Source organism: Suncus etruscus, chromosome 3 (assembly GCF_024139225.1).
Source record: "Suncus etruscus isolate mSunEtr1 chromosome 3, mSunEtr1.pri.cur, whole genome shotgun sequence".
Lineage (NCBI taxonomy): Eukaryota > Metazoa > Chordata > Mammalia > Eulipotyphla > Soricidae > Suncus > Suncus etruscus.
Genome location: NC_064850.1, coordinates 140742715 through 140768755, shown reverse-complemented (window position 1 = coordinate 140768755; position 26041 = coordinate 140742715). Strand labels below are relative to the sequence as shown.

The 26041-nt window shown below is 47.0% G+C and overlaps 1 protein-coding gene, 1 non-coding gene and 1 pseudogene across 3 annotated transcripts in view; 1 reads left to right on the top strand and 2 right to left on the bottom strand.

The window, feature by feature from the left end:
- Positions 1 to 921: 921 nt before the first annotated feature.
- On the bottom strand, positions 922 to 983 carry LOC126004949 (U7 small nuclear RNA). Its single transcript, XR_007494152.1, has one exon. It is a non-coding gene; the product is annotated as a U7 small nuclear RNA (small nuclear RNA).
- Positions 984 to 3147: 2164 nt separating this feature from the next.
- Positions 3148 to 3247, top strand: LOC126004915 (uncharacterized; annotated as a pseudogene).
- Positions 3248 to 3861: 614 nt separating this feature from the next.
- The window catches only part of FAM120A (family with sequence similarity 120A), a 79954-nt gene continuing 57774 nt past the window's right edge, over positions 3862 to 26041 (bottom strand). For both annotated transcript variants that reach the window (XM_049769991.1, XM_049769992.1), the window contains exons 11-18: positions 22802 to 23051; positions 18455 to 18569; positions 12842 to 13051; positions 11478 to 11658; positions 11104 to 11238; positions 8976 to 9117; positions 8024 to 8120; positions 3862 to 5777 (exon numbers count right to left, since the gene is read on the bottom strand). In XM_049769991.1, the coding sequence (XP_049625948.1) occupies positions 5466 to 5777; positions 8024 to 8120; positions 8976 to 9117; positions 11104 to 11238; positions 11478 to 11658; positions 12842 to 13051; positions 18455 to 18569; positions 22802 to 23051 (1442 nt within the window). In that variant the 3' untranslated portion in view covers positions 3862 to 5465. The remainder of the gene's footprint in view (positions 5778 to 8023; positions 8121 to 8975; positions 9118 to 11103; positions 11239 to 11477; positions 11659 to 12841; positions 13052 to 18454; positions 18570 to 22801; positions 23052 to 26041) is intronic.

The window sequence follows — 26041 nt, the reverse complement described above, 5'->3', positions numbered from 1 at the left end:
GGGATCAGAAATGCTATCTTCACTCTTTTCTGTTGCAGATCATCCAGGTAGGGAAGCAGCTTCTACTCCAACTAGAATTAAGAAGCACATTTCCCCATAGACAATGGGATGTTCTGGCCTCAGAAACTCCAGAAACCTTCACACTGGGAATGCAAGTTGCCCACCTTGCCTGTCTGCCTCTCTTCCTCAACGCTCTCATCTTCCAGATCTGTCAGAGCCATCAGAGATGAGGACACATTCAAACAGTTCTCACCCCATTCTGCTCACCCCATCACGCCAGTTCAGCAGGGAACTTTCTCCTGTCAGTCCGGCCTGAGGCCTCTGTCATGTTTGCCAGCCTTGTTCATTTAAAGTTTATTTTTTATTTTTGTTTGTTTTGTATTTTGGGCCACACCATGTGGTGCTCAGAAGTTACTCCTGGCAGGCTTGAAGGACCATATGGGATGCCAGGGATCAAACCCGGGTTGGCCATGTGCAAGGCTAACACCCTACCCATTGTGCTATTGCTCCAGTCCCTTGTTAAGTGCACATTATACCTCACACCACTCTATAAATGCCAGTGCTGCAGGCTTGGAAAAAGCCTTGAGTGTGTGAAGTACCTGACTCCTGCTTTGCCAGACCATGCTTCTGAGCAGAGCTGTGTACAGTCAATCCCCTGGTGGATGAAGAGTGGGGAGAGTGAGGGAGGGAGGCATGGCAGAATCTGGAGCTGGAGAGATAAAAGTCTATGAGGTGTTGGGGGGGGGGGGAAACATTCTAATAACATATGGGCAATGTTTTAAAAAAAAAAACATCAGATAGGGGCCAGAGAGATAGCATGGAGGTAGGGTGTTTGCCTTGCAGAAGGATGGTGGTTTGAATCCCGGCATCCCATATGGTCCCCCGAGCCTGCTAGGAGCAATTTCTTTTTGGGGGGTGGGGGTGGGGCTTCCGGTGGAGACTAGAAGGCCTGCTGGACAAATTCTAAAAGAGCTGTAACATTACGAGCAATTTCTGAGCATAGAGCCAGGGTAACCCCTGAGCGCTGCTGGGTGTGACCCAAACAAACAAACAAACAAAAGCATCAGATAATGCTGAGAAATAGGAAAGATAGACCAAATTAATAATGTAATTTTATCAGGTATCCCAGGTGGAACAATCACTGGTGATTTTTGTTATATTTGGTGGCAGAGGCAGGGGTGGCTTAGGGGGTCCCCAAGCTACTGACAACTGACAGGGTAAATTACTGGTGTCCTGCTGGGCCTCTGCAATGCTAGAGGGTGCTCCGAAGCCATGTCCATATATATACCCAGGCCAAGTGGTGCCAGGATCTCTCCTGCTTATAGGTCATGAACACTAGCCCCTATACTATTTCCCTGGCTGGCTCTTCTTTCTCATTTTCTTGCTTACATCATTTTTTCAAATTTGGATGAGGTGTGTGCGCAGTTTATTAAACTAAGGACCTTGCATAAGTTTATATAGTTTAAGTGAAAATAAACATATTACTTCAGAAGATACTTTTGTATTATTTAGTTTATTTTCTTTCTTACCCATTATGCTCAGGAGTCCACATGGGGTGCTGGGGATAGAACCCAGTTCAGTTGTGAACCCAGTTTAGTTGCTTTACCCACTATACTATCGCTCTGGCACCTATTTTTATATTTTCTGTTGTCTATATAGAAATATAAAAGAAACTGCTTTTAGGGCCCGGGGAGATAGCACAGCGGCGTTAGCCTTGCAAGCAGCCGATCCAGGACCAAAGGTGGTTGGTTCGAATCCCGGTGTCCCATATGGTCCCCCGTGCCTGCCAGGAGCTATTTCTGAGCAGACAGCCCGGAGTAACCCCTGAGCACCGCCGGGTGTGGCCCAAAAACCAAAAACCAAAAAAAAAAAAAAAAAAGAAAGAAAGAAACTGCTTTTGAACTTAGTCCTCTGCTAAATTCCTCCCACACGGGAGTTCCTACTTTCTCCTGTACTTTCCAATAAACTCTTCTACCTTCTTAAAAAAAAAAAAAAGATAAACTGCTTTCTTTTTTTTTTTCCAAAATTTATTAAATGTTCATAAACTGCTTTCTTTAAAAGAATAGGGTCAGAGTGATACAGCGGGGTGAACAGCGAGCAAGTAGGGTGCTTGCCTTGCACACATCTGACCCTGAACCAGGTCAGGAGTTGATTCCTGAGAGCAGAGAGCCAGAAGTTAAATCCTGAGCATAGCCGGGCGTGTGTTTCCCAAACAAAATCAAAATTAAACTAAAATAAAAAAATCAATAAAACTAAAATTAAAATTAAGCTGAGAGCCTGACATTTGCTCTGATGGTGTCAGAATCCTCCCAGAGTCCGCTAAGGCTCCCAAATGACCAATACGAGCTCTGGCCAGTACCCATAGTGAGGTCCGGAGACAGCAGCACCCCATCCACTATTGGAGGCGTTTTCCTTTGCTTCCCGGCAGGCCAGACCCTGCACCCCTAGTGTGGCAGGCAGGGAGGTCGGGCAGCCCCCCAGAAACTGAGAGAACCCGGCGGCTTTCACCGTCCCAGAGACCCGACCGCGCAGCGCGCTCCGAGACAGACATGCTCCGGCCCTGCTCACAGCCAGAGCATCTTCGGGCCTAGGCCGCGAGGACGCGCATGCGCCGGAGGGAGAGCGCGCTCTCGCGCACGACCCGCCCCTGACGCACGCCCACATCCGCTCCTCGCAGGCTCGCCCCGCCCCTCGCGCAGCTCACTTCCGCCCCGCCCAGAACCCGAGACCGGAAGTGCGCTTGCCGAGCTCCTCCCCGCGGTGGGATGACGCTCAAGGCGGAGGCCCTTCTCCTTTGCTCCCCTTTAGCCTGTGTACATACCGCCCCTCCATAGCCCAGGGGCCTTTCCAATCCCGTACTCCTAGGATTCTCACCGCAGCCCTGTCCCCAGCCTTTTTAAGAGCTTGGCCCCCAGGACGCGGGTGGACAGGATACTTTGATGCGGAGCTGGCATAGGTGCACCCTTTTGCACCCCTGCCAGCCAGGTTCTCCCTACCTCCCAGAGAGGGGATGTGCAAGCAAAGTTGGCAGGACTGCTGGACAGTGGTTTCATCAGGATCTTCTTTCTTCCTCGGCTTTCTAAAATCAAATCTATTTCTAAGATCGCTCATCAAAAATAATGTCTGAATATCAAAAGAACTGAGTGCCTGCTTCCTCAGCAAATCTACTAAAACTGGAACCAGAGAGATCAGCATGGGCCCTGCGCGCAAGGATGACCTATTTGCAAAACATTCTTTATTTTTTTTTTAAATAAAATACGGTTGAACCTTATCTAAAGCTCAGGGACAGCATCAACACAATTTTCAATGAACCTTCAGAACTGATTTAAAACTGGAAACCGGTAGAGTACATTCTATGACTGAAACCCCAATATAAATTTTTTGTAAACACGATGATTACATTTTTTAAGAAGTACCCATAATCCTAAAAAAATCAACAAAAACTAAAACCACTAAATCTAACCCTAACCCTAGTCTATCCCTAACCACTACTAACCTAAACCTAAAAACAGACAAAAAAAAACAAAAACCAACAACCCCCTCCTGAAAAGCCTGCAATTACTTTCAAAGGGCAAAATTATTTCTACCATCATTTGCTTATTTTTTTTTGGGGGGGGGGCCACATCCGGCAGTGCTTGGGGGTTACTCCTGACTCTCTGCTCAGAAATAGGTCCTGGCAGGCACAGGACGCCGGGATTCGAACCAACCACCTTAAGTCCTTGGTCAGCTGCTTGCAAGGCAAAGGCCACTGTGCTAGCTCTCCCACCCCCCATCATTTGCTTATATGACAAAGTACTGCAGTAGTTATTTGAAGTGAACTTCAGTAAAACTTTGTTTTTATAAGGAATTGAAACACACACCTTGTTTTATACTAAAAGAATAGAGATTTTTATTAAGCATTGTAAGTTGCATTCAATAGCCTTCAGATACACCACACCACAACCTGTCTACAATCAGTCAAACCCAACAGCAGTTCATTCTTGCACAATCCATGAGTTAGGGCGAAACTCCCTTCAACTTACAGTAAGGTCCTACTCAGGTCTTGCGGGCAGGGATTGGGGAATTACATCTCATTTCTGATCACTAATGTGTGATGAAGAGCATCAGGAGAATTATATGAAAACGAATAAGAAGTGATTCTGATTTCAAAGTACATTGTTTGGAAACATTAACAAAAACATCAAAATGATATAAGTATTATACCTGCTTCTACTAAATTCTTGATGGGAAAGTTCTCAAGAACAAGCAATTTGTTTCCTGCTACAGAAGGGGGGGGTTTGTTTTTTTTGTTTTTTGTTTTTTAAAGATAAAAGGGAATTTTTGTTTTTCACAGAATTTCATATTTTGCTAATATGAAGGCTTAAAACAGCAACAAAGAACAATAATGCATACAGCAGTGAGTACACCAGGGGAATGTCGGTATTGAAACGGCTAGATAATTTTGGGGGGTTTAGAATAAATGCAACAGAGATCAATAATCACAAAATTTTAAGGTTAGAGCAAGATCAGTCAATGACTAAACAGAGTTAACATTTTGTATAGGACTATTACTGATTATTAGCATTTTTGTTTTGCAAATGGGCACATACTGGTAAGAATGGAAGAAAGGACAATAACATGCATAATATTAACTACACACTTTAAAAATTATGAACCATGCAGAAGTTTAGCTCAAGTAGTAGCACTAATGGTCTACATCCGATTCAAAACCACATAGTTCATTGATCACAGAGGCATGGTATTAGGTCACTAAGTTTCAGAACACATTGTTGATTTTGAAAGGTCATTTGCATCTTCTATGATTTCAACTTTATCTCCATTGTAACTTGCTTGTAAAGTATGTATGATGTATACTGTATATTTAAAATCAGCAGAACGGCAATATTACTCTATAATTTTTTTAGTTTTGATAGTTGCACTTTTTTTTTAAACACAAAATAACCACATCAACAGTGATGAAATTTAAGTAAGAAAGAAAACTGTGGTTGTGCCTTAGTTCTTTCATAATCATAAAATCAAAGCCTTGAACAAAGCTTTCTTGTGAAACAGTAATGCAAAATCAAATATAATGGCATACATATGGTGCCAAATGCTAAAAATGATATTTTTAAGCTATATATACTGAAAGACTGCCAAAATTTGTTTTCTTTATAGTTCAAGAAACACAGCTATAGGCTTTTGTCATAACCAGTTTAAACTTCATGTGTACTTCATTTTAAGTGTGGGAGTCAAATGCTCTTCATTTTCTTTCTGTTTTGTTTTATTGTAGCATTTTGACTACAACTGGTTAAAACTAAAATTGTGTTGTTTAAATCTCTGATATCAAAGAGGGATCCGAATTTCCAAAGTCCTCATTTTTCTCTTACGGAAAGGAAAAAATGTACGTAACTGTAGGCTCTCTTTCTCTCCAGATATTCCTAAATCCTTACCCTTCCAGCATCCTTCACCCTCTATAAAAAATAAGTTTACTCTTCTTTCTTTAAGACAGCGGCCTGCAGAGTGTCGGCTCTACGGCAAGCACTGTCTGAGCTTAGTGCATTTAAGTGAGGATTTGTATTGCACATCTTAGAGTCATTGTTCAAGGCACTTTCTGGGTGGCTGGGGGCCCTGGCGTCACTTGCAGTCCCATTCATCTGGGAAGCCGGCTTCTCCTCGGCCACCACTCCGTTTTCAGCCAGGGACCCGTCTGAAGACACAGCGGAGGACTTGGACTCCCCAGACCTCGACTTCAGTTCTTTGGCCACTTCTTCAGCAGAAGCAGCATAAGGAGGTTTGCCCTGTCCAGGAGGAATGACAGGGAATGTTGAGCCAACCATGCATATGGCCCACCACACCACCTGCTCCGTTCAGCTGCAGCTGTGGCCTGTTTAGGAGAGGACAGGAGCTTCCCACTGGCCTCCCTTCACCCGGGCAAAGAGCAAGGAACCTCATCTGTGCATGCTTGAAAACATCACAACTGGTGCTCTAAATGCCTCACCACTAGTAGCCCTCCAAATGTGCCTAGTACAGGGAGTGTGGCGTCTGCCAATCGTCTTCAAACTGGCCCCACTGGGCACTGTCAAGAGTCCAGCTGCCACTGTGTCACTGCCATTGGCCAGGTGCAAGAGCACTGCTGCCTAGAAATGAGTCACAGGCCAGGGTGACACACACCTTGGTGACAAGAGAAATCCCTGGGATCATGAATGGAGCTGAGGAACATGAGGAGAGCAGACTCATCTCTGCCTTCAAAATGGGCAACAGCAGGAGAGAGTGTAAGGTACACCAAATGCCCAAAGAGCAAGTCAGGAAGCAAGATCTAAAACTGAGAAATAACTGGGGGTGGGTGGGGGGGGGTGGGTGGACAACTGTCCCAGAAATGAAGACTAAACTAGAAGAAGCAGGACCACCAAATACACATTTTATGACTTAAAAGGGTAAAAACAGGGGCCGGCACAGTGGTGCTAGAGGTAAGGTATCTGCCTTGCCAGCGCTAGCCTAGGACGGACCGTGGTTCGTTCGATCCCCCGGCGTCCCATATGGTCCCCCCCAAGCCAGGAGCGACTTCTGAGTGCATAGCCAGGAGTAACCCCTGAGCGTTACCAGGTGTGGCCCAAAAACCAAAAAAAAAAAAAAAAGGTAAAAACGAAGAAGCAGAAATAAAGATAGGGATGCTAAAACTCAGAGTCCAGAGATTAACACGTGTGGATCACGGCCAGCAAAAAAATATCACCCTCAGGAAGTGCTGATCAGAGAGTGGTGCAGCCTCTGTAGAGGATTGTTTGCTAGTTCCCCAAATTACCACCTGACCCAGGAATTCATGTGTGTACACCCAAGAAAACTGAAAATGTGTGTTAATACAATAGTCTGGATATCATGCTCTGGTCAACAAAACTGCATTGTTTATCTGAAAGCTGCTTAAGAAAGTAGATTTTAAAAATTCATAAGAACTTTCTAACTACATGTGATAACTGATGTAGATTTTAGTGATGATCACTTCGCAATGCTTACAAGTACTAAAATCTCTTTTTTGGGGGAGGAGGGTTTAGTGTTAGTCAAGAACACCAAAGGGTATGACTTTTGAGCAGTGCTCAGGGCTTACTCCTGGCTCTGTGCTCAGCAATCTTTCCTGGCAAGGTTCAGGGTACCATATGAGACGCCAGGGACAGAACCTGAGACAGCCATATACAAGGCAGATGTCCTATCCACTGTACTACTTCTCCAGTCCTCAAGTATTGATGTACACACAAAATGAATAGGTACATCTAGTATATCTCAATGAAACTAGAAGTGGAAAAATAAACTGTATAGGTACATTCCTAGCATGGCCCAAACAATGCTAACAACCTCCATTTCCATTTCCCTTGTCACCTCCTACACTGGAGCAGCTTTGGTGACAGACAAAAGTGTCAAGACAGGCACTTGCTCAGAATATTCTGGTGGAGTCCAGATATGTAGGTGGGGAAAGGGTTTTAGGGAGTTAATACTAATGAGAAAGGCATTTCTTTTTGGGGTGACAAATGTTGTGAATCAGTGTAAGTGTGGCCAGGGACAGCTGAGAACAGACTGAACTGTATAGTTTAAATAGCAAAGAGAACATGATGAGTTTCAGCTCAAGAAGAAAGAAAAACCTAAAAGGCTAGCAGAAGTCTGCTAACGTTGACTGGGAAGTAAAGACCCACTAATGTTGACAGGATCAAGAGACAAGTCTCAGGGGAGTTGGAGCAAATAGTTTAGCAGGTATGGCACTTCTTTTGCTGACCAAGGTCTGATCTCCAGCACTACCCAGGAGTAAATATTGAGTGCAGAGCCAGGAGTAAGTCCTGAGCACCACTGGCTCTGGCCTAAAATACAAAAAGATGCATATCTACAGGTGTTGCTCTCTTTCCAAATCTAAATTGTGCTTCACAAAGCAGAGGGTGGGCTGTGATCACACTCTCCCCAGTAAATGAGAAGGAGGGGGCAGAGCAGAAATACTGACTTCCTGTATGCATAACATGACACTGCTGTGATCCTGGAAGCAGTAGAGGCATGGGTGGGTTATTACCTGAAGCATGCCCTGGTTTTTGTAGCCTCGGCCATAGTACCTTCCTCCTCTTCCAAAGGTCCTGATCACAGGTGTGGAGATCACTCCTCTAGGACGCCTGAGAGAAAGAAGGGACAAAACAGAGGATCAAACTCATTGCAGACAATAGTCACACATTTCAAATAACAACAGAGTGGTTTAAAGGGGTCAAATCTGATGCTATAGGAAAAAAATTTTGAGTTCATCAAATCTGTCATACCAAAGATTTATCCAAAGAAGACATTCTTATTTGGGGTAGGGTGGGGTGAAGTAAAAACTTCATGACCTACGGCAGTTCCAATTAAGAAATAAATACACTTGTGGCCAGAGAGGTGTTGAAAGCAGTAGGGCATTTGCCTTGTATGCGCTAACCTAGGACAGATCACAGTTAGATTCCCCCGGGGACCCATATGATCCCAAGTCAGGAGCAATTTCTGAGCGCATAGCCAGGAGGAACCCCTGAGTGTCACCGGGTGTGGCCCAAAAAGCAAAAAAAAAAAAAAAGAAATACACTTTAAAAATGCCCCCCTTTGGGGGCAGGAGCACTAGTATAGCAGTGGATGTCTGCCTTGCACACAGCCAACACTGAGCAGGTTCGATCCCTGGCATCCCATATGGTTCCTATAGCCTACCAGGAGTACTTCTTATGAGTAGAGCCAGGAGAAACCCTGAGCACACATCCCTGATGTGTTCCCAAACCCCACCAAAACAAAGACACCTATTTTTAAACATTTAAAAATGGTTAATTAAATGATGCATGAGTGGTAATCATTGAGTTTAAATAAAAGATGATGCAATGTTATAGATAACAAAATCCTGTATAGCCACTAAATAATGTTACAAGTAAAGAGATGAAGCAAACACAATTAAAAAGAGGAAGTAGAAGGCTGTTCTTGGAAGTTTCTAGAAATACATTTTCTCTGCTTGAACTCACCCTCTAGTAGGCCCTCCGACAGATACCACCTGGAGGGGGAAGGGGCCCCGGCCCCCACGTCCTCGCCTGCTCCCAGCCCAGTGGCCAACCACGGTGCCTGCTATCTCTAGCTTCCCTCCCTGAGAAGGTATGGGTTGGATTCCTGTACAAAAGATAGATAAAAGAAAAGTTATAGTGACAAAATAAGGAGCACAGAGAAACAAGTAACTTCTTTCCATTCTGGCTCATGTTTGGCATGAAGCCCCTCCATGAGCTTTGTTTAGACTTGGGGGAACATTTGTGAAAGGGATGTGACTTTATATGGTTTGCCTATTCAAAGTACATTGAAAGAAAGTATAACTGGCTTATCTGTAATGACTGAATGGGACAGGGCAGTGCTGCTGGTGGAGATGCAATGTACATGCACGCAGGGTGCATGTCTGCACTCACACATAGTGCTGGTCTTTGGGCCGTTCCTTCCAATCTACTATGTCTAGAACCAAACAGTGGAGCCCTTTACTTCTCACTATATTTTAAGTGATTTCTATAAATCACTAGCAGCCTGAACCCTTGAAGGTTCTGTCTTAAGAGAGTTCTCGGGGGGCCGGAGAGATAGCATGGAGGTAAGGCATTTACCTTTCATGCAGAAGGTCATCGGTTCAAATCCCGGCGTCCCATATGGTCCCCCGTGCCTGCCAGGAGCGATTTCTGAGCACGGAGCCAGAAAAAAACCCTGAGCACTGCCGGGTGTGAAACAAAAACCACCAAAAAAAAAAAAAGAGAGTTCTCGGGCCGGGAGAGATAGCACAGCGGCATTTGCCTTGCAATCAGCCGATCCAGGACCTAAGGTGGTTGGTTTGAATCCTGGTGTCCCATATGATCCCCCGTACCTGCCAGGAGCTATTTCTGAGCAGACAGCCAGGAGTAACCCCTGAGCACTGCTGAGTGTGGCCCAAACCCCCCCCCCAAGGAAAAAAAAAAGAGAGAGTTCTCAAGTAATTAACTGAAAAAAAAAAATCCTGACAAAAACAAAACAATATCAGGCACCTCACTTTGTGCAGACAACTGCTGATGGCCCCCATGGGCCATGGGGGACACTTACTATGTTTCCCACTGGCCAATTTAAGAGCCAAGGATTAGACACAGCACACCCCTAATGCTGCTCGTCACATGCACCAACATACCAACTACAAAGGGGACAAACTGTGTCTCCTTTACCTGCCTGAGGTCCCCCTCAGGCACATCTCCGAAGGGGCAAGTCACTGTGAGCGAGAATCACATATGGCCAAGGTTGCTGTGCCAGACAGGAGGACCAAAGGCCCAGGCCTGATGGTGGAAAGTTGTGTGGTATGTCAGGGTCGGTGTCGTGCCAGAAGTGGGGTACAGTATAAGTGGGAAGAAGGGCCTGGGCAGAGGTGCCATGGCTGGGGTAGGCACACATTGCAACAGAGGACAAGCAGCTGAGACACAATGAGATGGAGAGCTCAACAGTCTCATCACCCCACAAACTGCTTTTCAGGACCCCCGGCCCCACCCTCAAGAAACTCTGGGGAAGACCTTCTTGGTCAAGACAGACGGGGCTGGGCTGACCTGCAGGCCTCCAAAATGGGTTTTCAGAGAACACTCAAACATAAAGCATCCTGGCAGATTTAGACAAGTCACAGAGGTCTCAGGTTAGGGCAAGACCCACCCCACACCCCTGACATTAACTCAAAACTCAAAGTAAACATTTAGACTTTCCTCTCTTGTGGATCTATGGCAGATGAGAAAAGAAGCCATTTCATTTGAGTATCTGATCTCTGTGTACATGTTTCTAAGGGACAAACTGGTAACTTTCACTGCCTGGTTTTGTTTGGGGCTCACATCCAGCTGTGCTTCAAGAAGCCACAAGTCAGAGTTAGCTCCAGCTCTGTGAAAGTCTTCCCAGCCCCCATTGAGGTTTTAATCCCAAGAAGTCTACCGGCCTCAGAATTTTCTACACAAGTGCAAGAGAGCACCAGTAGGGAAGACAGGTGTGAGGTCCAGGTGTGACTTGGCAGCTGCAGCAACAGACTTGAAGGCAGGGCAAGCACAGTCCCACTGCCAAGGTACTGGAGAACAGAAGGAGAGGGGTGAGCAGAATGTACAGGAGAAGGGAGGGCATCATTACCGCCTTGTGGCTTGCCAGTCCTGCTGCTGTCCGCGCCTGAGAAGGCTCCACAGTGACCCGCCGTGGCGACGCGGAAGGCACGATAGGCGCCTGTTGCTACAGTTTCCCCATAGGGGCCACCAAAACCACAGGCTCCTGAGTGGCAGAGAGAAAAGTCGTGAGGTGTTGTGCCCCACTCAGCTCACTCTGTCCACCCTGAGGACCTGGACACCTGCTGATTGCCCTGAGCAATGCCCCCCCCAGGGTGGGGACACAATGGTAGACCCACATGTCAAAGATGAGAAGCCCACCACACAGCCTATAAATAGTTGCCTCTGTCTTCCCATCTACCCCTGTGGCCTAGACAAGCCCGAGGGAGCTCCGAGGAGACTCACCAGGGAAGCCCCGTCCTCGGCCTTGGGCAGGGGGCACAGGCCCAAAGTGGCGCGGGTACACAGAGGGGTAGAAGGGCAGTGGTGCGGGTGGCGGGAAGGGCAGTGGGTGGCTCTGCCGTGAGAGATTGAGTCCCTCCAGGATACTCTGCCGCATCTTCTCCACCTTGGCCGCCTGTTCCGCCTGCAAGGGAAGTGCAGCAGACGAAGTCAGGTCAGACGCAGACACACATGCCTGGGCGGCTGTGCTCCACAGGGATGGGAAGCCTCTCCTTCCTCAGCACAGTCAGAGGTTGAGATGGATGATTCATAAAACACATCTACTGAGATGTGGAGCTGGTTCTAAGAAAGTCGTTGGCCACTTTTGCGCTCTCTCAGGGGTTTAGGGGTGACAGGCTCAATGCCATTCATAGCACCCCCTTCTCCCTCGGCACACTTGGGCCACTGCCAGCTGCTCCATCCATCTGTCTGTGAGCTTGCCCATGTGTGCCTCCCCAGGCTGCTTACACTCTCCCTACAATGAGGACAATCCTGTGTGGTGGATGGACGCATTGGCACATGCCGCAAAGTATGCTTTGATGAGTGCACCAGCATGGAGATGAGCAGATGCTGGCACTGAGAGAGCATCTGCAGGTGGCTTAGCTGCAAGAGCCATGTGGTGCGTGGGAGGATACTTAACTTATTTGACAGTTTATGGTTGCAATGGCTCAAAAAAAATGCAGTTCTTTTTATGCAAAGGGACAAGACAAGATAGCCTGATGATCAATCAATCGCACTTCATTTGCAAATGATTCTGCTCCTTCACAAGACCACAGGTGCCCCGCTAGTCAAGAATTCCATATTTGCAAATTAACAGACTGTTAAAAATCAGTGACCCTAAAGAGACACTTGTTGATCCTTCCAAAGCCTCTTCCAGAGGCAGGGCAGGAAAATGGGGTCCCAGTGGAGGGAGAGGGAGAACCATCAGACTAGTGTTTTAGTCTTATTAATCTGGGGGCCATACCAAGAGGCGCTCAGGGGTTATCCTGGCTGCACTCAGGGCTCCACTCCTGGTGAGGCTAAGACCTCATGAGATGCGGGAAATTGAACTAGATCAGCCAAGTGCAGGGCAAGTGTTTCAGCTTTTATCTTGTCTGCAGAAACCAGTATAACATCGTGTGAGTATGTGTGTGTGTGTGTGTGTGTATGCATATGGTTCGTCTGGGTACAAATCAGAGAAGATGCTGTAAGAAGAGTCGTTCAGATTGTGTACTGTTGTGACCAAAAGGACAGCAGGGGTAGATGAACAAGGTCCAGACACACTGGGTGCCAGACCATAAGTCATCCCCAAATCTGCAGCATGGCTCCAGGACTGCCACCCTACTCACCTGACCATCACAGAGGTCGAGGAGTGGGGCCCTCTCCCGGCTCGCCTTGAGGAGCTTGGACTGGAAAAGCCTGCCGTCAAAGTACACCCAGGGGCAGCAGTGCTCCCAGGGCACAGGCTGGCCGCAGGCGTCGTTGGCAAACAGCGCCATGTCCACCCCACTCATGAAGAGCGCCGATAGCTGGATGCCACGGGGGTCCAGGTTCTCAATCTTTAAATGGAAAAGAGTGATTTCTATGGAGTACAAGCACCTGGGTCTTCTCACTGCCACATCTGACTGTGCTTCACTTCGGTGCGTCAGGAAACACCCTAAGCCCCGCCCTGCAGCCACCCCTACCTCATATGGCCTGGCAGTGTCCTCCCAAACAGAAAGACCCCTTCAGACTCCATGCATTTGTTATTAGCCAAGTTAGGACTCAAGAAACTGCTTTATAAACACACTTTAAACAGTTCCATTTAGAGGCGGTCCAAGGTAAGGCTTACAAAATAACGAATCATTAATGGCCTCCTTATCAGCATTGGCCTAGCAGTCATTTTTTATACAAATTTTTAATAATAATTTTAATTGTATAATTATACATTTTTAATATACAAATCCTGACACTTCCAATTCTATAGGTTATACGTTGTCAATCCAGTTATAAGAAAGTGGCAAGAAGGATCTTTTCTAACAAGATTACACTTTTGAGGAGTTTTTAGTAAAGGACTACTTAGTACAATTTCATTCTACAACTAGTATTTTATGCAGCATTCTTATATACATCAACATTTTAAAGAGCAACTCGGTAATGTGACTGTCAAAATGTTTTAGGAGAAATGGATAGCTTATAAATGAGAGAGCACAACAACAATCTGAACCATGCAGCCCACACACCTAGCACCCTCACCTCCCAGCTCACTACTTGTTGCTGGGTCCTGTCCAGCTCAGCCCTGCCCCAATCGCCCGCCCGCCCGCCTCTCCGCGTCCGCGTGGGATGAGCAGGATGAGAAACACTAAGAGTAAAGTCAACTTTTGATGCTCTGCCTAGAGGCCCATTTGTGGATTGCCCAGGAAGCTACGACTGGCCGACTGTGTGCCCTTGTGTACTGTCCAGGAGGCATCTATCGGGGGCTGTCACCCTGCGAACACCCGGCTTTCCACGGCCACACCACTTCTGAGAAACTATTGATCACTGCAGATTCTGAGAAGGCGCTTAATGGCCCCCAGCCTTTGCTAACATGCTGCTTTCCAACCTGACTTGTTTTTCTGTTTTAAAGTCAATGTGATGAGGAATCGCCTGAGCCTGGACACAACTGAGCATGACTCCCAGCCCTGTCTGCAACTCCTGCTTCATCCAGGTCATCCAAGAGGAAGACCGAATGTTTTCACTAGAGAGGAAGAAGAGTTGGAAAATTGAGATCAAGTGTATATTTCTATTTATAAAATAAATAGGGGGAAAAAAGTGGGGAAAAGGAGGCCAACTGTACAAAATATAAATGTACCCAATCATTCAGTTACCTATAGGCTAACCTGTCTGAACTACAGAAAGGAATAGGACCCGGTGAGAGGGGGCCTCAAGCCCTGAAGCAGAGGCCAGAAAGCAAAGCAAATATCTACTGTCCCACCTCTGAGGGCCTGGAAAGACACTGGACACCTGCAGCCACCAGTCTTCTGGGGCTGGGCTGGAAGGTGTAGCATACCAGCACTCCTACAGCTCTGGAGATGTTTGCCTGAGATGCCTGAGAAACTAGTCTGTTACTGCTGCCATCCCCCATTGTCCTTTACTGTCCCTGTAGCTATTCCCCATCTCCCACTGACCTGCAGCTGTCTTCCGCCATCTCCCACTGTCCGTGCAGCTGTTCTCCGCCATCCTCCACTGTCCCTGCACCTGCCCCCCTGCATTTCCCACCGTCCGTGTGCTGTCCACCTCTGTCTCTGCAGCTGTCCCTGGCCATCCTTGCAGGTGTCACCCACTGTCTCTGGTGGGACAAGCCATCGCTGGCTCAGACCTTGTTCGGTGGCAACAGTTAATCCCAGAGCACTGACTTCCACAGCCAACCCCAAGCCTTGGACTTCTTGGCAAATGTTAGAGCAGGAAGGTCTATACCACTACTCAAGCATATACTCAGGTGGCCTGTAGGGAATCTGACTGCTCTGAAAACTAGTTTTAGTGATATCGTTAATAATATTACTAGTTTTAGTAATATCAATTGCTATTAACTTAAGAGAAAAACTTCTTATATAAAAACAATGCAAGCTATGTAAAAAAAATATGCTGGGAAATTTGCATGTTTTGAGTATTTTAAAAATAAATTTCAGGGCCGGGGAGATAGTATATGGGGTGAGGTCCCTGGCTTTACATGGGGCTGGCTGAACCTTTGATCCCAAGCACCACATACAGTTGGTTCCTTGAGTGCTGCCAGGAGTAGCCTGAGTCCTACCAGATATAGTCTCAAGTCCCCAAAAGACGCAACAAAAACTAGATCTCCTAGTTTTTATGATTTATTTTTCCGTATCTTAATTTTACAAATAGTTTTGCTTTCTATGGGAAGTCACAGATCAGACACCGTTCTAACATTTTTTTTCTTTTGGTTTTTGGGTCATACCTTTGGAACACTCAGGAATTACTCTTCGTGGTGCTCGGAGGACCATTATGAGATGCCAGGGATCAAACCTAGGTTGGCAGTGTGCAAGGCAAATGCCCTACCCTCAATGTCACAAATCTGGTACCAGGTAGAACCAGAGTTTGAACCCTGATTCCCTTACACCATATCAGGTGATGCTGAACATCGCCCACAGTTCAACTGAAGATGCCAACAACAGGAAGGAATGTAGTCTCTGACCATGAAGTCAAAAAGCAAATCCCAGTGAATTTATTGTGTCCAGCTGAAACTGGCTGAGGCAAAAGCCCCTTACTCTGACACACAAGGTCGCCTACAGGAAAATCAGTCGTATTAGCCCCGATGCTGGCTTGAATTCTTCTCATGGCCCCACTTTTCTTTTTTCACAGTGGAGGAGAGGGGAAATAGCGGGGGGCAAGGTCACAGTTAACGGTGCTTAGGAGACCACACAGTGTTGGATCAAGCCTGTGACGCCTGTGTGTAGAACATTTGTTCCAGCCAGCTCCTCAGTCTGCTCTAGCCTCCACTGGATAGGTGAGTCGCTCAAAGAATGAATGTGGCAGCAAGAGTGACATTCAAAATTTCCTCTTTCACCCATGTCCCTTTGGAGCAAGAGCAATAGTACAACAGGTAGGCTGTTTGCGTCGCATAAAGCTAACCCGGATTTTGATTTCCAGCAGCCCACATGGCCCTCTGAGTGCCACTAAGAGTAATTCCTAAGTGCATAGCCAGAATAGCCCATGAGCATCACTGGGTGTGGCCCCAAAACAAACCATTAAAATTTCCCTTCATGCGGTTATCTAAAAAGCATTCTAGGGACAAATAACTGCTATGTGTATTGTCAAGTCCTAAGGACATGCAGGCATTCAATCACTCACAGAGGGGGACTGGCGGGGGACAGCAGACAGGAGGCAAAACCCTTCCAAAGTCATTTAAAAGGGTCATTTCAACATCAGTCTCTACCTGACCTCCCTCAGAGAAGCCAACAAGAAGTCCAACTGTCAGAATCGGGTCTTTTCTTTCTCTTCTCCTTATTTTCAAAGCACACACAGGGCTATAAGTAGGAGAAGGTAAACAGGAGCCGGGCAATCCACAACAACAATCAAGAGTTGACTCTACCACACACAGTGAAATGGTGTTTCACAGAAAAGCACTTGTCATTGTTTTTGGTACACAAAAACCAAACCAAACCAAAGAAAACCTTTCATGTTAAATGAAAAAGCAATTATAAAACAGACTTTTCTGTCACTGACTTCTGGGGCCCCGGGCTCTGTGTGGGAATCCTGCGGTGCTTCAGTAGGCTATTCCTTTCAGCTCTCCATCTGACTACGAAGAGGGCCTTCCACCTCAAAGGAAACGACCATCTCCCCGCCCCACAAATGCACTCCTCCTAGCTCTCCAGGGACATTTTACTGTTCCGGTGAATGAAGCGTGGGGTGTGCGGGGTCCTTGCTGAAAGGCGCAGACCTCGAGACCAGCAAGAGCCAAGGGCCAGTGGGCCTGAAGCAAGTGCGCACGACATGGGGCTCTAGAATCAGCTGCACAAGCACCAGGCCTTCGATGAAGAGTCGGGAGAAAACCATGAGAACACTAAGGCCTGCAAGGAACCAAAATGAAAGCTCAGAGGGTGATCGTTTTTCCAAGGCTACCTCCTAAGTGTGGATCCAGAAATGAAAAGGGGATGGGGGAGAAGATGGACTTGGAGTAAAGCGACTTGATGGTGAATAAGGCTGTGGGCATACCTGATACCTGGCGATCTGATTTTCAGAACTGGGATGTCAGTACTGATGTAATAATCTAAATAAGAGAAACAGGAAGCAGAGTCGAGGGCGGCAGCACACTCTAGCAGTATTGACAACACCCTGACACAGGCTGGGGGAGACGGGCGCCCAGGGGCCCCAGCCAAATGTTCTAGAACGAAAACTTAAATTAAAAAACATTGAAAATAACCATTTCTGCCTAACAGGAACGCCCGAGCTGCAGAGTAAAGAATACAATTTGAGGTGAATTCTGCAACTGAGGGTCTTATTTAGCTCTTGTCAAAGTTGGGGAGAAGCCTGAGGGGGGGTCACAAGGGACCACAAGGGTCAACTCAACACAAATTACTACATTTTGGAGGGTTATTTAGGGGAAACCAGAAGTTTTCTGAACCCCAAATGGAGAATCCTGAAAAATCTATAAAGCAGCCCTAGCCTCTTCTGCAGGGGAAAGAACAGCAAAAAGATCTAAAAGTTGAAGGCAAATTTTGTCAAAAGAGATTACTGGAGTACAAATCAAAGTTTGTAATAAACAAAAAACAAGAACAAAAACAAAAAACAAACAAAGAAATAACCAATGGCAAAGAAAAAACCAAACCCTGCACGTGGAAAAGAAAGGGCAGATCCACTCACTTCAGCTGACGGAGAAGGTACTGAATTTTCTAAAATTGTGTGTCAGAAGCATAGCCGCGTGAACATGGCGACTATAAAGTGCAGGGAAAAGATAAGCGCACGGGAAACCAATATTGGCAAAACAAAGAACAAAAGGAATGAGAAGGGAAACTCAAAAGAAACACGATGTCAAAGGGCGACTAGTGCAAGGGGATGCATGTCAGACTGTTCAAGTGTGGGACTCAAAGGGGCATACCGGAGGGCAAAGACAGTTTCTGTTGGTTTGTAATCAGGAATGAGGAAATGAAAGGAGGAAAAGAACTTGCCCAGATGCTAGGAATTAACTTCTCAAGACCAAATCCCTCCCCGGGTATGGGGTTCCCCACCAGAAAAATACAAGGCGAGCTGATTTCTTGGCATGGGCAACAAGAATTAAACACCCACTGGCAAACAGGGGACAGTAGGAGTCAGAACCACTCCCATAACTGGGTGGGACACCCCTGACGCCCCTTAGCCCTGAAGGCTCTCAAGGTTACCTCGCTAGTGCTCTAGTTCGGCTGAGTTGGCTGTGCTGAGGGTCAAAGGTGACGTGGAACTCAAAGCCAGATGCCCCCCACCCCCAAAGACACAAGGCTGTCAGTTACCTTGAGATCCTGCAGCTGGTCAGGCTCATAGAGCTTAGGGGACAACGCCTGGGCCAGGAAGGCGTCCAGCTCCTGGCGACGCAGGATCCGAGCTCCGGGCCACTGGACCATATATCTGCAGGGGCACAGAAAGGGTCAGTGGTCAGGACAGTGCAGTGTGGCAGCAGACAGGGTTGAAGGAGATGGAGGGATAGAGTGAGAATGGCCTAGGAGGTCACCGCACCGTTCTCTCCATTCTGGCAGGATGAAAAGTGTCAATTAAAGCAAAAACCAGCCTAATTGGGGCTGGAGATTTCAGAGCAGTGAAAAAGGACTAAATCTGGCAGATGGCAAACCAGTTTGTCAACGAGTTCTGATATTAGGCTCACTAGTGCGTCTACACTCTGAAAACACATGATAAACAATAGTTTATTGGATATACCTACTTTTATTCACAATAGTAGGGGTGGGAAGAGAAGCCCTAGGTCCAAGAAAACAAAGTTCCTACAGAGGGTGAAGAACTGGCTCTGCATGGACTCTAGGTGGGTGTTACTGGAATGTCAGAAACCAGAGTGCCTGGGCATGAATTTAGTGAACTTGTCTGCTGTGAGCAGCTGAAGGGACAGGCAGGGGCTATGAGACTAGACTGCCAGTTTCCAAAGAGCTGCCAGCCTCAGTGTGTGTCTCTTTCTTCTACCCATTCCTGCCCCTTACTGGTGGGCAGACTACTGAGCTTAGGCCAGTACTCACTGGTCTCGGCCTTCTACGAATCATGAGGATGACCTCACAACACTGCTAGTCAGTCTCTAAAAATAACTGTAGACAGCAGGTCACCGTGTGCTGACCAGATAAAGCGCACTCTGAGCCAGCTGGGCAGTCAGCAACTAGGGGACTGGCACATCTAGCCAAGCTAACTGGCATGCCCAGGGGACTGGCATGACTGCAGCATGGGCCTCTGTGACTACAGTCCAGTCACTGAGCAGACAATAGTGGTTATCCTGGACAGAATGATGAAAGCGTGTTTTCATTGAGTCTCAAGAGAGGAGGCCGGAGAGATAGCATGAGGTAAGGTAAGACCTCCTTTCATGCAGGAGGTCATTGGTTCGAATCCTGGTGCCCCATATGGTCCCCCGTGCCTGCCAGGAGCAATTTCTGAGCCTGGAGCCAGGAATAACCCCTGAGCACTGCCGGGTGTAACCCAAAAACCACACACACACACACACACACACACACACACACACACACACACACACACAAAGAATCTCAAGAGGGGGCCAGAACTGTAGGACAGTAGTTAGGTATTTGCCCTGCATGTGGCCAACGCAGATTTGCTTCCTGGTATCCCATATGGTTTCCTGTGCCTACCAGGGTGATCCCTAAGCGCAGTCACACTGCAGAGTGCTGCTGGGTATAACCCTCCCCCCACCCCAAAAAAGAGAAAAGAATTCCAAAAGAGAAAGAAGTGCCTACTGGCAGTCACCTCTGTGGACACAGCTGCCCAGTTGTGGAACCCCTACAGTCCACTTCAGAGATAACAAGAGTGGATTGTCATAATTTCATTTGGAGCCTTGGGGCTGAGTCAGTTACTTTAAAACAGTGATATCAATGCTATATTCCATTTCAATCAATATTTTTGTTTTGGGGCCACACCCGGCAGCACTCAGGGGTTACTCCTGGCTCTGTGCTCAGAAACTGCTCCTGGCAGACTTAGGGGACCACATGGGATGCCGGTCATCGAATCCAGGCCTATCCTGGGTTGGCCATGTGCAAGGCAAATGCTCTACTGCTATGCTATCACTCCTGACCCATTCAATCAGTATTTAGAGTGACAAAAATGACATCACCACCAGGGGCTGGAGCAGTAGCATAGAGTGATAAGGTGTCTGCTTTGCCGGTAATAGCCTAGATTCAATCTCCAGCGTCCCATATGGTTCCCCAACCAGGAGTGATTTCTGAGTGCATAGCCACGAGTAAACCCTTAGTGTCACCGAGTGTGGCCCAAAAAACCAACCGAACAAACAAACAAAAAACCCATCACCTGCAATGGTTTTAGTGTGACTAACCTGGCATTTTAATCAGGGCTTGAAGTATAAAACCAAAACCAAAAATGAAGACATCTTCCCATTTTTGGGCCTGGAAAAAAATCATTATGAAAAAGACTATGCTCAATATGTAGAGATCTCTGCATCTATCAGATATTCCTTTCATGTGTTTGCTCTGAGTTATACCCAGTGGTGCTCAAGGATCTCTTTTGGTGGGCTTACAGAGACAGGAAGGACTGAGACTAAGCCTAGAGGAGGAGTGAAGGAGGAAAGAGTCCACACCTCTAGTCACCAGCCAGTGGGTCAAGCAGACCACAAGAACGCTCTGCCACCAAGCAAGTGACAATAGCCACATGGGGTAGCCAGGTCCATCCTACTCTTATTGCCAGCCTCCAGATCTTGGTTCCCAGCAGATCCCACCCCTCAGTCCAGTGGGGCTTTGTGCTAGCATAAGTGACTCTTCTAGGTGAAGGCCCCAAGTAACATATTCATTACAGTGAATCTGACATAGCATACCAGAAGTTTTAATCTGACAATGTGGTCCCAAACAAGGTTACATGGGTAAAAACAGACTCATAAATAAATATCCCATCAGAAGAAATGTTTCCATAATAACAAAGTCCTTGGACTTTTCCACCAGCTCTCATCTAATCTCAGGGAATAAATACAAGCAATTAACAACTGGGCTTAGTCAGCCTGAAAGCCACCAAAGAAGGGCTTTGACTGCCCTTCCAATCTGCTAAGAATTCAAGAAGCTTCAGAAACTAGCACCACCAATTTGTTGTCCTGCTCAACCAGGAGCCTGTGGGCTAGTGTAGGAAGGACCTGGGTTCTTAATGTCAGAGGTGTGGCCAGAAACCGCACACACACAAGCAAACAGGTATAAATGCAGGCAAGCATGCACACCTGCACACACGAAGGCAAGCAGCCATTGATGCACACAAGCAGGTACAGGTGCAGAGAGCACATCCTTCACAGAGGAGCCAAGTGGGCCCTACAGAAGCAACACTTTCCCTCCTCAAAACTGGGGCTCTCCATTGAGGCCAGAGTAGCTCTCTAGAGAAATAATGATAAGCCCAGAGTGGGAGGAGAGAGTCAGTTCTTCTTGGTTTCATGCATCCAGGCGAAAGGGAAGCACCAAATTAGATTGTGGTGGTGATAGACCACCCACCCCCACCCCCAGAGTCCATTGCCTACACTCAAAAACTTTTTCAGTGCTTGCCCAGGAAAAGCATAAGAGAATCTCACAAAGACACCCTTTACTGAGTGGTCAGTGGCAGACACTGGGCCTCTGTGACACCCTGGGATTCCCATGCCCTCCTCTAGAGTCATGGGCCAGCCAGCATCACGGAGTGCAGAGGTGGTCTGTAGAGACTGTGAGGTTAGAGATAAACAAGGTGTCCGACACTCCTCTCCCAGATGGGTTTCAATGCCTGTCTCCGAGGAGGAATCGCCAAATGTCTTTCACGAGCTAGGAAGACACAGAACAAGTCTACCTGTGCATCTCACAATGTCAGAGGAACATAGGTTGGCCACAGAGACAAAGGCACACTGTATATTCCCAAGATCTACACTGAGACAATGTGAGCAGATAGGATTGATAATCTCCCAAGTAAAGGCAACAGCCACTACAAAATTAATGAAAAGACCGTTTTTTTTTCTGGAAAACAATTTCAAAAAAATATAGAGAACTATTTCCCTAAGAGGTTTCAAAACCTGTTCAAGGACACTATGGGATCAGAGAGATAGCACAGCAGGTAAGAGCTTTCCTTGCAGGTGGCTGACCCAGGTTCAATCCTTGCCATCCCATATAAACCACACAGCACCCGCAGGGGAATTTCTGAGTGCAGAGCCAGGAGTAAGTCCTGAGCTCAGTGAGGTGTGGTCCCAAACCCCTGCCCTCCACCTCAAAAAAGACATGATATTTAAAATCACTACAATATTTCCCTGTCATATTTGTTCACCTTGTCTACTAGAACCCCCATCCATGCAATGGCTGCCTAAGACCACAGACAGAACTGGCTCTTATGTACAATGAGTTTCATGTGTGCCAATTATTGGTACAGCTTAGTATATAAATTAGACATGCTCAGAGATGAACTGCAATGCCTAATAATAAAATAGAATAGCACACAGTAAAAAGTTACGTGAAGATAGCCCCTATCAAAATATGTTTCTATCCATGATATTTTCCAGCTGTGGCTGACTACGCAAAGTACAGGCAGAGGTGGCTGGGATGCTTATGGGCACAACAGGCTCAGAGCCAGCCTGCACTGGGCAGCCTCTCAATGCTGCATGATGTGTGTAGGTGGGGGGAAAGACGTACCTCAGAACGCAGCACAGTACTGTAAGGTGGGTGGGCACACTGGCAGGGTTGAGCATGGCTGGCGTGTCTGAGCGCATGCAGGCCAGGAAGGCCCGCATCCTGCGGTTCTTGTCCTCCACAGCCTTCCCCAGCCACAGTCGCTTCAGGTTGGGACAGGTCCACTCACGGAAAGCAAGTGCCTCCACCAGCTCGGGGGTCTGTGGTGACTTTCCTTTGTAAGCTGCCCACTCCTTAATGATGACTGGAGAGACTGCAGGGGAGAGAAGAGGAAAGGAGAACTGGTTAGTCCATCCCAGACACCAGTCAGACAGACACACAGACAAAAAGTACCGCCTGGTGAAGACAGTCTGCAGGTGCCACCTTACTCTTACAGGCCACCAAGCACTGAGTACTCAGGGTCTAGAATGTTCTGTTGGCCCCACAGCAAGGCTCATTTCATTTCCAGTCAGGACATCAATAATCTTTTGATCCATTAAATCATGCCTTGATTTCCCTACATCACTAGGAAGTCCTCCCATACAGATTCCTATAAATTCGAACTTGAAGCAAAATGACATATAACAAAGTCGTCCTTGAATACTGTTTTATTCGATATCAGTTGTGATTTTTTTCTCATTAATATTCTGATTACAAGAACACTAAATAAATGATTATTTAAAGTCTACTATATGTATGAATCAAGGCTGTTAGACAAAGCTTTTAATATTTTAAACCCATCAGCAAACATAGTAAAAACTGGTTAAAAATCACAGATGTACGTCGACATATAAATTCACAGAAAACTGTATTTTAGATAGTGAACCATTTCTATAGAAACATTTTAACTAATTAGATTTGAATAACATTTTGTATTTGTAGCCATTCACCTAAGGTGCTTCAACTTTTGTTTGGTTTTAGGCCATACCTGTGATGTTTAGGGGTTACTCCTGGCTATACACTCAGAAATCGCCGCTGGCATGGGGCACCATATGGGATGCCGGGAGATTGAACCGCGGTTCGTCCTAGGCTAGCGCGCACAAGGCAGATGCCTTATGCCCTTCACCACTACTCCAGCCCCTAGGTGCTTCAACTTTAACTGAGTTACCTATCAATCAGACTATTTTCTAGATGGACAAGGAGGCTGTCAGAGCTGAGACAAGCAACAATATGATGCAGATGTAATCTTGTATCAAATCCCAGCAGTTCATGAAGATCACAAACTGTAAACCTCCCTACTTCACCTGAGAGGAGGAAGAGGTTCTAAGTTGGCACAATACACAAGTTATGACCTTCATTCATATGTTCTGTTTTTAGTCAGCTAACTCTTGCAAATAGACATTTCCTGAGATAAGTTCTAATCTACTAAGGGCAATAAGGTGGAGGAGGGAACAGAAGGTTGGGCCCCCTATGGAGAGTGGGTGATGCCCTTTCACACCAAGGAAGCAGTCCACTGTGAACTTAGATGTAAATCTCAGAAGAAAACCACCAGTTGGCAGTGCTCACCATACACTAGCGCTGATCCAGAAACATACCGGGCCCTGCCCATAGGGGCTAAGACAGACCAGCATGCCACACAGACGCCAGTCAGTGGTACTTGGGTACTACTCCTGCCCAGTCTACAGGCAACCTCCAGCTCTTGCCCCTCAAGAATTGACCCTGACACAGCAAGCTATTGATCGGGGCTGACTCAGATCGCCGCGAGCCCAGAAGGTGAGTAACTTAGAAAACATCATTGTCAGCAGGACACAGAGGAGTATAAATACATGATGTGCTCACTCTCCAATCAGTACAGACACACACACACACACACACACACACGCGCACACAGAGTATTAGTGTGCCCACACAATTCAACACACGTGAATTCTGTCAGCACTGAAGTACAGTCACACACACTAATACCCACCCAAATACTAAGCATGAGTTGAAGAGCTCTTTCAAGTGGGCACCTCTCCTATACTTCCTCAGAGGTAGCCTTCTCATGCCTTTGTCACATCCTGATCTTGGTCTTTTATTTTTCTTAATCACTTCTGATTTTGCTTCTTCGTGAAACTCTCCTAGTATTCCCTTTTTGTAAAACCATTATGTTTTGCTTTCAGTGTAGAAACATACTCCTGGTAGAAGATTCTGGTTTTTTTGTTTTTGGGCCAGACCCAGTGCCACTCGGGTCACCCTGGCTCTGCGCTCAGAAATCACTCCTGGCAGGCTCGGGGGACCATCTGAGATGCTGGAGATCAAACCCACACTTGCCGTGTGCAAGGAAAACACCCTACCTGCTGTGCTATTGGCTCCAGCTCCCCAAGAATTCCATTCTTAATTTGCAAAATTCAGACCACAGTAGGCCTCATGCCAGGGGCCTCTACCAGTGGTTGGTGCAAACCTCCTTCCACTGCACCCTTTAGGGCTTTCTCAAGTAGTGCTGGACACAGCACCCATAGCATCTGGAATGAGGAAGTCCTGAGCCACTGCCTCTTCTGAGACAATATCAGTCCCTACAGACCCAGTGTGGCAGTAACAAGGACTCAGCCCTCACCAGGCAGAACATCATGTACTGCCTCTCTCCAAACTCTAGGGTCCTAGATTCTAGAACCAGCCTGAAAGCTCTGTGCGCTGTGGGAGAAACAACCTCAGTGCTCTGGAGAATCGATGTCAGGCCCAGCAGGCAAATGACTGTGAAGGAAGAGTCTTCCTTCTTTTTTTTTTTTTTTGATTTTTGGGCCACACCCGGCGGTGCTCAGGGGTTATTCCTGGCTGTCTGCTCAGAAATAGCTCCTGGCAGGCACGGGGGACCATATGGGACACCGGGATTCGAACCAACCACCTTTGGTCCTGGATCGGCTGCTTGCAAGGCAAACACCGCTGTGCTATCTCTCTGGGCCCGAGTCTCCTCTTCTAACAGCATCCTGACATGGATGACTCCACTGGGACTTAGGAAAGAACACATTGTAAAGGAAAGAAACGCGTGACAACACTGAGGCTTTGTTCCAAAGCAAGCTTTATTTTTAACATGCATTGATCTGTTTTCCACTCTCAAATGTGGGGATCTTCTGGAGATACTACCACCTGGTCACTGCAGGGCCTCAGGCTGGACACCAACAGACATGGAGTGAGCACCTGCTGTGTTCCAGCTGCTCAGAGCAGGAGGCTGTGCCCTCACACAGATCCACCCAGGCTCCCCTGTAAAATCCACTTTAAAGGTTTTAAAGGTTCCTTAAATAGCAGTCCTGTGCTTCCTGCAGGAATGACTCCGAGGGACGGTTC